We start from the raw sequence: 11,954 nt of genomic DNA, 5'->3' as shown, positions 1-11,954 counted from the left end.
TAACAAACTAAATATTGATGTATGTAATTTTTATTTCTTAATTATATTTAGTGGTAGTAAAAAAAAAAAAAATGATTCTGACTGAATCAATGACACCATGAAGCTCACCCAGAGGCCTGAGGAGAAATCCCAGGGTGAAAAATGATGCACACCCCTTCCTCAGCATTGCAAGCTCTTCAGCCTATACTACAGCTTTCTCTTCAGCCTATCTCCAATTCAATGATTTCCATGCTTCATCTATAGATAAATAAAATCTCAATATCTCTCAGCTTAATGTACATCACAGGGGTTCTGTAATGATAATATAGAGAGGCGTAGTAGTGTGTATGCTAACTTCAGCTCTTTAGAGAAACGGTGGGATACAAATCAACACTAGATGAAGCATATCCTACTGTATCTATCCCATCTGGGGGCAAATTTCTGGTGAATGGGGAATGGGCCACCTGTCACTTTTTAGATTAGCAAATGGAATGTCCTGTATTCTTCTTATTCTGCCATAGTATGATAGAAAGCTTAGGCCATTCATATATAATATTAAAAGGGTAGTTGCAAAATGCCGCCCTTGAACATGTTGATTTCTGTTCCTTCCTGGAGTGCAGTTCCTATGGGGATTTCTTAGCCACCTGCTACTTATTATTATAATGCTGCAAGGAACAGTGGAGAGTCATTATCAGATCTCGAAAAAGGAATTAACAGATTTGCTTTGGGGGTGGGGTTGAGGAACAGCACTCAAATGGTAAAGGGCTAATCACTGGCCTCCTAGGATCATGGAAGCCCCTATAATTTGTTCCAACTGCCCAAAGCTCCAAAGACTTGCCAGAAGTTACTAGAAAATGATCAACCAGTAAACCTGAAAATTAATATAAATACGCCCCCAAGCAATGTACACCTGAGAGTATGTGAAAAGTGGGCAGGGCTCCGTCACTTTCCTTTCATACACTTCCCCTTTTATTCCACCTTACATCAACTATCCTTGCTAGCACTTAAGGCATGCATTGGTGTCTCAGTCAAAGACATAGCTGATGTATTTCTCTTAAGAGATGTGTTAGCAGAATTAGCCACCAACCTATGTAGACTGTTAAGTCTGGTAGTTTCTGTTTCTGTACAGAGGAGATTCTCAATCTAGAGATGCTTTGCTGATTAGATGTTGTGGCTTCTGATAGCTCTACCTTTGTTGCTTCCTATGGGGTACAAAGTAGATACTCTGGGGTACAAAGTAGATACTCTGGAGTGTCCCAGAAATGATCCCCACCCTGTTCCACATGAGTGGTTCCAGCCAGGAACTCTCTTCATTGGTGGAATTGCTTCTCAGTTAGTTTACCATTCTCATGAAGTTTCATTCAGTGAACATCCTTCTCAGAACCAGCTTGATGTTCCAGAGTAAGAAATTGCTTCGTTTGCTCTGCATCTTTTGTAGCTGCTCAGATCACAAATATATTTTTTCTGTAAATGGCAGAATGTTAAGTGTGTGTGTGTGTGTGTGTGTGTGTGTGTGTGTAGGTTTGACCGATCCCCCCCATAGAATCTATTAGAAATTACCAATATTGTGATATGATAGCAGTAAACATACTCATTATACAAAGGGATGAACAAATTCTACCTCTATATGCAGAATGGTGACAAAATTCTACCAGCACATCCTTGCTTTGGCATTTGCTGTGAATGAAATCAATGAGAATCCGAAGTTCCTACCCAATGTCACACTTGGATTCCATATCTATGATAGCTACTACGATGCAAGGATGACTTATCGTACCACTTTGGATGTGCTCTTCAAAACGGATAAATTTGTTCCCAACTACCAGTGTGACAGACACAAAAAGCTCATGGCTATCATTGGTGGACTTGGCTCTGATACCTCTAATCTTATAGCAGATATTATAGGTTCCTATAAGGTTCCACAGGTAGGAATTCTCCCTGTACACATGAGATTGTGTGTGAGAGTGATGTAGGCGCTTCTTTCTTATGCGGAACTTGATTTTGTAGTTTCATGATATTTTATTTATTCTTCCCTTATTACTTAACATTTATTTTTTGGCTCTTAGTTAACTGTGGCCTCCTTGAGTGCATGTGGTGTTTTAAGCCTGCCTTTTAAAAATAGGGTTGTCTTTTAGATTTTTTATTTGTTTTTTGTGTGCGCTGGTTTTTGTTTATACAGTAAAATGTAAGTCATTTGAGTTATGTTGGTAATGAAGGGACCGATAAAACAACAACAACAACAACAACAACAGAGATGAGGGCAGTGTTGGGGAGCTTGGAACAGGAGGGGGCTCAGAGTGTGGTGAGGGCAAGGGTAATGGGACAATCAAGATTTCAAACAGAGTGTTGCCCCAGTGAAACAATCCAAATTGTACCCAGGATGGTGTGAGAGACTGTGCTGTGTAGAGTTTGGGGTGTCAGACTAACAGGGCCTAGGAAACCCAAGTTCAAATCTGTACTTGGCCATAAAAATCTCATTGGGTGACCTTGGGGGCCAGTCACTGCCTCTCAGCCAGTATACATGAAGGAGTGTCTCCACCCCCATTGTTCTGTCCGGACGCTGAGGTCCAGTGCTGAGGGCCTTCTGGTGGTTCCCTCGCTGCAAGAAGCCAAGTTACAGGGAACCAGGCACAGGGCCTTCTCGGTAGTGGCACCTGCCCTGTGGAATGCCCTCCCACCAGATGTCAAAAAGAAAAACAACTATCAGACTTTTAGAAGACATCTGAATGCAGCCCTGTTTAGGGAAGCTTTTAATGTTTAATAGACTATTGTATTTTAACATTCTGTTGGAAGCCGCCCAGAGTGGCTGGGGAAACCCAGCCAGATGGGTGGGGTATAAATAAATTATTATTATTATTATTATTATTATTATTATTATTATTATTAGCCTACCTCACAGGGTTGTTGTGGGGATTAAATGCAGGGAGAACCATAAACGCCACCTTGAGCAGCTTGGAGAAAAAAAATCTCACTGGAGATAGAGATGCAATCAATCAATTCTCTTCTCTCCTGCCCAACATTTTGCTAATGAACATTTGGTACAAATGTTATGCATGCTTTAGTTGTGATTCCTGCATTGCAGGGGTTGGACTAGATGACCCTTGTGGATCTCTTCTAACTCTACAATTCTATGATTTTATGATGATGAAACTGTATGCTTTATATACTTGGGACATTCAATCAGATGTGCTAAATTTAGCTCTAGGCTCCTAACAACTGTTTATATATATAATTGTTGTATAATCAGGAACATAAAGGCATTCCTAACTTTGCCCTGCAATATCTGCACATTATTATTTTTTCCAGCTCACATATGGCTCATTTGCCCCACAGGGGAATCGTATCACTCAAGGGCCATCCTTTTATTGTCTGGTCCCAAATGAAACCCAGCAGTATATGGGGCTTATCCTGTTACTCCAGTATTTCAAATGGACATGGGTTGGAATTCTTATAGATGATGATAACAGTGGAGAACATTTCTTGCAGACACTGGATTCATTGTTTTCTCAGTATGGGATCTGTTCAGCATTCACCCAAAGAATCCCACGCATAAGGCATTGGGATAACTTGGAGAAACTTATTGATATAGCCACAATTTTTTATGCACATTACACAGATTATACAGTGATTACATTCATTATATATGGAGAATCTTTGACTATTGCATGGCTTAGGGCTATTATGTTTATACGAGACTCTGGAAACAAGGAGACTCCCTCAATGAGAAAGGTGTGGATTACAACAACCCAGATAGATTTCATATTAACTGGCATGCAAAGGAGCTGGGGTCTTCAAATGTTCCAAGGTGCAATTTCCTTTACAGTTCACTCCAAAGAGATTTCGGGGTTTAGGGAATTTATTGGGACCATAAAGCTTCACGGGGCCCAGAAGGACAGTTTTCTGAAGGACTTTTGGGAACAAGCCTTTGACTGTGTACTTCCTAACCCCAATGTGGCAATGGATGTTGACCAAACATGTACTGGAGAGGAGAGACTAGAGAGCCTCCCTGCACCACAGTTTGAAGTGCTCATGACTGGTCACAGCTATAGTGTTTATAATGGTGTTTACGCTGTGGCTCATGCTTTGCATATTATGGGCTCTTCTCGATCCAAGCTGAGAACTAATCAGAAGGGTTTCAGCGCTGAACTTCAAGATCTTCAGCCCTGGCAGGTAATGTCCCTACAACAAAATATTCTTTCATTTCAATAAACAAAGTACTGTCAAACCTCCTTTTACGTAACCCTCTGGTTATGTAAACTTCGGGATGCGCATGCGGCAAACCCGGAAGTATTCCTCAGGTTGTGGAAACCTCGGAGTTGAGACTATATTCAGCTTTCTCCTGCATGAATCACTGAGAAAATGGAATTGGCCATCTTATTGGTTGAGAGCATTTTATAGGTTTATATTTCTTTCATAGGCTGATAGAGTTGGGAGGAACCCCAAGGCTCATCTAGTCCAACCCCCTGCAATGCAGAAATATCAAGTGAAGCATCCATGAAAGAGGCCATCCAACCTCTGCTTAAAAACCTTCAGGAAGGAGAGTCCACCACCTTCTGTGGGAGTCTGTTTCAGCGTCAAACAGCTCTATTAGAAAGGCCATGACAGTCCTGCTTTATTGTGTCACATTCCTCAAGGGAATTGTCTCCTGCATCATTTCCCGTCCTGCTACTGTTCTCACTGCTACTGTCTTTGCATGTTTTAAATTTAAAAATTGTCTGCCACTGGAAGTTTCCCCCCCTCTTTCCGAATTTTCCTATTGCACTATAAACTACTTAGGATTTGTCATTCAGGATTTCAAAGTAGAGCAGATAGATAAAACTCTCGAGCATCACAATCCTTGTTCCACCAACAGCTTTGATCCTGAAAATCTGATCTGGCTGCTGAAAGGGATCAGAGGGCTGGGAAGCATTCCAGTTGAGGCGCCTCTGGAAAGTTTGCCTGTTTCTTGAGACAGGGACTTCTCATCCTTCCTCCCGTTCTTGAGCCCTCCCAGTGGTGATGGGCACTCCTCCATAGCCCACCCAGCTTTTCCCAGGGCAATGGTGACATCAAGGTTGTAAGGATTCCTCCAGAAATGCCCAGGATGATTCAACACTCCAACCAGTAGTCTGACTGCAAGGTGTCGAAGTGCACTGTGCTCTGATGGGGCATCCTTCTGCTCCTGCACAGTGACCCCACTTCAGCTTTCTGGGCTACTCTCAAGCTCTCAAGCCCAGTGGTGCTAAAAATCCACACACAGACCCAGCCATAAAAGAGAGAAGTCAGCAGACTCTTCAGCCTAGGGTGGTGGAAGGTCTTCCTGTTGGTTGCCTTTCCATTTCCTGCTTCCCAGAGAGTCTCTCCTGTGTCCTCCAACTGGAGTCAGAATATCCAATGCAGGAAGAATTCCCTAATCCCCATTAGCCATGTTGAGTGCTTGGTAACTGTCATCCAACAGCAGTGGAAAACACTAACTGACATAAATGGTAGTAGTCAGAAAAGATGAATTTTCTGATTTATTGATATCCCTCTTTATTATACCTTAGCTCCATCGCTTTCTTCATGGGAGTTCCTTTAACAACTCAGCTGGGGAAACCATTTCCTTCAATGATAAATGGGAAATGCGAGGCGGCTTTGACATAATGAACACGATCATATTTCCAAATAACTCTTTTCAGAGAGTGAAAATTGGTAGGATTGACATAGATGTTCCCAAAGGTGAAGAATTCATAATTCATGAAGATATAATTGTCTGGCACAGTGGTTTCAACCAGGTATGGATTCTGGTGTGGCTGGATGAAGACATAGGCTGAAGGAGCTGCAGTCAATGGCATTATAGCCTAGGGTTGCCTTGCTGACTAGTCCAGGCAGTATTCTGGCCAGTATAACCATGAAGAAGATAATGCTCATACCACCTTTAATGTTTTTAGACAAAGACTGACATAACAACAATGACTGGTCACAGAGCTAACTATAGAGATAATACATCCATTATCTGAATAAGGGATTCCTTGGTTCATTTTGAATTCTTCTTTGTTTATTTTTCTTTTGGTTTCCCTTAGTGATTAGTATCAAGAGGTTGGAGAGTGGGAAACGAAAGCTATAATTTTAGTATAGCTGTGATTGGTAGTAGTATATATAGATTCAAATCTAATGCAGCAACTATCAGAAGTGTTAAGATACTTTCTGGTTCTTGACATACATACAGACACACTTATTTCTGAGTGTGTAAACATTTTAAAAAATATTCTATGAACGCAATAAAGTCAACCATAATAATGTAGCTACATTGAGGAGTTGGTGCTTTGGTTGCAATCTTTTAACCATTTAATTGGGATTAAGCTGTACTGAAATCAAAGGAACTTAATTATGAGCCAAGATAAACTGGATTGCACTCCTATATTTTGACTGCCTATTCAGCCTGAGCTCAGTCTAGCTGCTTCATTTTAACTGAGCAACCTGAAAAGTATTCTCTGGCCATTCAGCATGATGATTCCCATACTCCCTTTCTTGACAAGAGATAGATCCCCATTACTGATTACCAGTCCAGATTTTTCACTGACCCATCATCTTTGCCATCTTCTCTGAAGATTCTCTTTGTGTTTGTAGATGTGGAATCTTAACTAATGGTGACTCACTCTCTTCAAATACTCGTTTGACTCAGTCTTTATGAGTTATCTGCTGGCTAAACTATGGGTATTACCAGAGCTGTTCCCCTGCTTGCCCAAGAGGGATGCTTTTAGGTCCTTAAAAGGTCTGGCGCATATGCCAAGATCAACATCAGAAGTATCTGTCTGTCTATCTTTCTATCTATCTCCATTTCCCTTTTGTAACTCCTTTAATGTCTGGATAGGTGATGCCTATTTCTTTGTGTAACAACTACTGCCACCCTGGCAATGAGAAGAAAAGGAAAGAAGGGAAGAAATTCTGCTGCTATGATTGTACTCCTTGTCCAGAAGGGAAGATTTCCAACAAGAAGGGTAGGTCATGTAGTACCCCAATGTTTTGATCCACACAGAGTAATTTAAAAGAGTTGTGCCAGATGGCTATTTACAAGTGAAAACTTACTCAATGTGCATACTATCATGTGATTAGCTAAATCAATGTGAGCATAGCATTTGCAGAAGAGAGAAGGGAATGTATATCCAAATATCTTCTAAGGGTGACACCATCCTGGTTCCAAGCTTCACAGCAGAATATGACTCTATCCATGCTTTACATTGCAAGCTCATTCGGAGGTGTGCTCAGTCGATTACTGCACCCCTCCTCTGCTGCCCCGTGATTCTAAGGGTGAAGCCTAAGGAGCACTCCTGTAAACACCTTGATGCCAGTCAGTGATGAATTGTGAATATGGAAGAATCCCTTTACCAAGCTGGTACTTCGGGCTGCTCATTATTTTGGCATAGTCTGCCTTGCACCCACTCCCACAGCCATCTAGCTGTGACAAAAAATGAAGCCAAAGAAACCAAAGCCTAGCAAACAAGAGGTGCGAGTAGTCTAAAATAGGCGATTCCTCAGTGAAACACCAAAAATATTCCTACTCAGTCCCTAAACAGGCGACCAGTTATTTCTGTACTCATCCACAGGTGACTGGATTGGTTTTAGTCCCTGACAAAGGAAAAGAAGTAAGCTGTATTTCAGCTTGTACATTTGTTATGTACTGAGTTGAATAGGATCCAAACTGCAGCAGTCTGATTGGTCCTAGAACAATAGGATCCAAATTGCAGCAGTCTGCTTGGTCCTAGAACAATAGGATTCAGAATGCAGCAGTCTGATTGGTCTTAGAACAATGCAGCAGTATGATTGGTTGGCAGGAACCACCCAATCATGCTCCAGATATAAGTGAATCCACAACCTGATTGGCTTACAGTAGAATTCCAGAATTAGCCAATCATGTGCAGCCCATTGTGTAAATAATGTATATAAAGCAGATACTTTGAGGGGACATCCATTCATTCCTCCTCACCACTATGAGCTGAATAAAGAGCATGAAATCACTTTGCGACTCTGAGTATATTTCAACATTGTTTTGAAAAGTGCAAATTATATAAGCTCACATTTAAACTTACCTTAATTTTTATCCCTAAATCTTGAGTGTTTCATATATGTCGATTCACTTTTTGAGACAAGAACTATATTTTAAAAATAGGAGAGCTCTGAAAGTTGGGTGATCTTCTTCCAGTCTATCGGGGGCAATCCTATGGAAAGATCCACCAATGGTAGAGAGAGATCTCTACATTCTTAACTGATGTATGAGAGGCATAGCTGTCAACTTTTCCCTTTTCTTGTGAGGAATCCTATTTGGAATAAGCGAATTTCCCTTAAAAAAGGGAAACGTTGACAGCTATGATGAGAGGTAGAGCGGAGAACAATCCATAGGTAACAGGTAATTAATGCTGAAATGATAAATTTACTTTTTTTTAGATATGGCTGACTGTTTCATGTGCCCAGAAGAGCAATTTCCAAGTAAGGACCAAGATGAATGTGTGCCTAAAGTTATAACCTTTCTTTCTTATAAAGAACCTTTAGGAATCACTTTAGCCTTTGCTGCTGTTTTTCTTTCCATTCATGCAGTCTTGGTGTTAACAATTTTCATTAAGCACAGGGATACACCCATTGTAAAAGCCAACAACCGAGGCCTCACCTATATCCTCCTCATCTCCCTCCTGCTCTGCTTCCTTTCTTCATTGTTTTTCCTTGGCAAACCTGGAAAAGTGACCTGTCTTCTCCGACAAACAGTGTTTGGCATCATCTTCTCAGTGGCTGTTTCTTGTGTGTTGGCCAAAACCATCACTGTAGTGATAGCTTTCATGGCTACAAAGCCAGGATCCAGCATGAGGAAGTGGATGGGGAAAAGACAGGGACATTCTGTTGTTTTTTCCTGTTCCCTCATTCAAGCAAGTATTTGTACCTTGTGGTTGGCAACCTCTCCGCCATTTCCTGATTTAGACATGCACACAGTAACTGGAGAAATCATTGTGCAATGTAACGAAGGGTCAGTCACCATGTTTTACTGTGTCTTGGGTTTCATGGGCTTCTTGGCCATTTCCAGCTTCACTGTGGCATTCCTAGCCCGCAAGTTACCTGATAGTTTTAATGAAGCCAAGTTCATTACCTTCAGCATGTTGGTCTTTTGCAGCGTGTGGTTATCCTTTGTTCCAACCTACCTGAGCGCAAGAGGGAAATACATGGTGGCTGTGGAGATTTTCTCCATCTTAGCCTCCAGTGCTGGGTTACTGGGTTGCATCTTTGCCCCTAAATGCTACATCATTGTGTTTAGGCCCCAGCAGAACAGCAGAGAGCTAATTAGGAGAAAGTTTTAAAGATTCTGCCTTGTTTTCTTCTACTACACTATTAATGCACTATTAATGCATTGGTAAGGATTACTAAAGCATTAGTCATGATTTGATGAGTAGGTGAGGAGCCTGCCTCGAAAAACATCCCAGAAAAGGTACATTATGTATTTTCAGGAGCTGACTTTTGCACAATGGTTGAGGTCTTTGGAGAAAGGGCAGTATGTAAATCAAATCAAATAATAATTGCAACTCTAGTGCTTAACAGTTAAATGCAAAGCAAGCTCTTAAACAGAGAGCTAAAACCAAAAGAGAGGTGGTTAGACTTCCAAAATATTTACAATAGGACAATGACAGAGATACACTGTGTTTGTACCACAAGAAGCGAAGTTACAGGGAACCAGGCAGAGGACCTTCTTAGTAGTGGCGCCCTCCGTGTGGAACACCTTCCCTTCACATGTCAAGGAGATAAAGAAATACACAACTTTTAGAAGACATCTGAAGACAGCCCTGTTTCAGGAAGGCTTTAATGCTTGATGTTTTTCTATGTTTTGATATATGCTGCAAGCTGCCCAGAGTAGCTGGGGAAACCCAGCCAGATGGGCGGGGTATAAATAATAATAATAATAATAATAATAATAATAATGTGAGCATAGGTGCATGCTGTACTGTGCTGTGCTGGCCTGAGGGTTTGACATCTGCCCTAGGCCATGACATTCACCTGGGTCCCAGGTTATGACACCCAGATATCATCATAATAAATAAAAATATTAATCAAAATATCATATCTGTCCCATTGGGGGGCATCCGAGGTCTGTATGCGTGTGGCCAGTGCCAGATTTACGTATAAGCTAAACAAGCTATAGCTTAGGGCCCCACTCTCTTGGAGGCCCCCCAAAAAATTAAAGGAAAAAAACAACAACCCTGGATGTACATTTCCAAAATATAAGATAAAAAACAAAATAAAACTTACATACAGCAACAGTGTTTTGTGTTGTGTAGGCTCCTATTTGTTATGTGCAAATGACTTTAGATACCTATTAGGTCCATAAATTAGCATATATCCAACACAAAAAACAGCGGCAATTTGTTGCTGACAAAGGACAGCTGGACATACCCTTTCCCCCCGAAAATAAGACAGTGTCTTGTATTAATTTTTGCTCCCAAAGATGTGCTAGGTCTTATTTTCAGGGGATGTCTTATTTTTCCATGAAGAAGAATATGGTACACATTTATTGTTGGAAAAAAAAAAAAAGGAAATTTATTACCTGTATACGGTACAACGCCTTACAGTAGCTTTGGGGGCCTTATATTCAGGGGTAGCCTTATTATCGGGGAGGGCTTATATTCGGGGGAGGCCTTATATTACAGTGAGAGGCAAAACTGGAAGTAGGTCTTATTTTCGGGGGGATGTCTTACTTTCAGGGAAACAGAGTATAAAGAGCCCCATTACCTTCAGTAGCCGAAGGCCTCATCAAACCTAAATCCGGCCCTGCTCAATAGGGTGCTCTCCTTTTCATACTGGGTGCTGACAAGGTGCTGCTATAAAACTAATGAGGGATATTGATCTTTAAGGCTCCTCCAGAGAGTTTATGCTGCTAGTCTCCCTCAGCTTCCGCAATGCCCATCAACTGTCACCTTCGGCCAACTGCCACTCTCCCTCACAGTAGTTCCACCCTAGGCCTCAACTGCTTCACCAGGCCGCAGTTCCTCAGCTCCAGGACTCAACTGACAGCAGGCCTCAGTGTTTACTCAGCGCTTTTAATATCTGGAAATTGGTATAGAATAAATAATAGGAAGAGAGGCTGCAAGGCATAGTCCCAACAAGCAAAAATGAAGTATTTTATTATATTACAATGAAGCTGCAACAAGAGCAGAGCAAAACAATACTTCACGAGCAGCTGAAATAAAGAGCCATACATTTAATGTAGAAGAGACAGGGGATGTCGTGACACACACAAAAATGACAGAACATTTGAAGAACAAATGATCCCCCATTACTTTTCTTCTTTTTTTAAAAAAAGTCAACCCCAAAGACCTTATTTTATGGGACGAATGGTTTGGGAGACGATTTGTTGCCTTGGAAACTGAAGACCAGAGGGAGCAACTGTTTATGAGCAGTTGAAACAGACCATGGGATATTATTATTATTATTAATTTAAACGGTGGTTTTTGTGTGTGTGGCTTCTTTTATTTCTTATATTGTATTTTATTATATTACAATTTGAATTCCGTAGGATACCGTATAAAACACAATGATAATTAACAAAACACAATTTTAACACAATAATAATATAATATAATATAATATAATATAATATAATATAATATAATATAATATAATATAATATACAATATGAGAAATAAAAGGAGCAATGAAGATTCATTTACAAATCACAGAACAGCTAGCACAGTATATTACAATGGCAGCAGCAGGCAGAAAAATCATTATGTAGCCAGAGGTTATGTTAATAAACAGCACCACAACAGGTCAGCTTAAGGAATGGCTTTGTTTACTGAAAATCTTTTATAAATGGAAAATTAGGGATATCTGGAGTGAGCCAAATCCTACAAATCAGGACTGAACTCCCTGCACTTGAACTGACGTGTGTGTTTCAGTCCTGCTTTGTGCAGGATTCGGGCGTACAGGTTAAGTTCCTAGTGGGAACTTAATTTTCACATGCTGTATTTATTAGAAAAATG

At 40.8% G+C, this 11,954-nt stretch overlaps 1 protein-coding gene across 1 annotated transcript; it reads left to right on the top strand.

Annotated features, from left to right (window-relative positions):
* Positions 1–1,208: 1,208 nt before the first annotated feature.
* LOC307201893 (vomeronasal type-2 receptor 26-like) lies at positions 1,209–9,602 on the top strand. The gene is made up of 2 exons (XM_079951420.1): positions 1,209–6,938; positions 8,383–9,602. The coding sequence occupies exons 1-2, from the start codon at positions 6,815–6,817 to the stop codon at positions 9,279–9,281; spliced, it is 1,023 nt and encodes a 340-aa protein (XP_079807546.1). The 5' UTR covers positions 1,209–6,814; the 3' UTR covers positions 9,282–9,602.
* Positions 9,603–11,954: the final 2,352 nt, after the last annotated feature.

Source organism: Podarcis cretensis (assembly GCF_951804945.1).
Source record: "Podarcis cretensis genome assembly, chromosome: 13".
NCBI classification, from domain to species: domain Eukaryota; kingdom Metazoa; phylum Chordata; class Lepidosauria; order Squamata; family Lacertidae; genus Podarcis; species Podarcis cretensis.
Note: the sequence above shows the minus strand (reverse complement) of the source record. Positions and strands in the feature narration are given on the sequence as shown.

Coding starts and splice junctions, on each gene's coding strand:
- LOC307201893 (XM_079951420.1), top strand. CDS start 6,815: ATGCCTATTTCTTTGTGTAACAACTACTGCCACCCTGGCAATGAGAAG. Junction 6,939..8,382: donor GAAGATTTCCAACAAGAAGG/GTAGGTCATGTA, acceptor ACTTTTTTTTAG/ATATGGCTGACTGTTTCATG.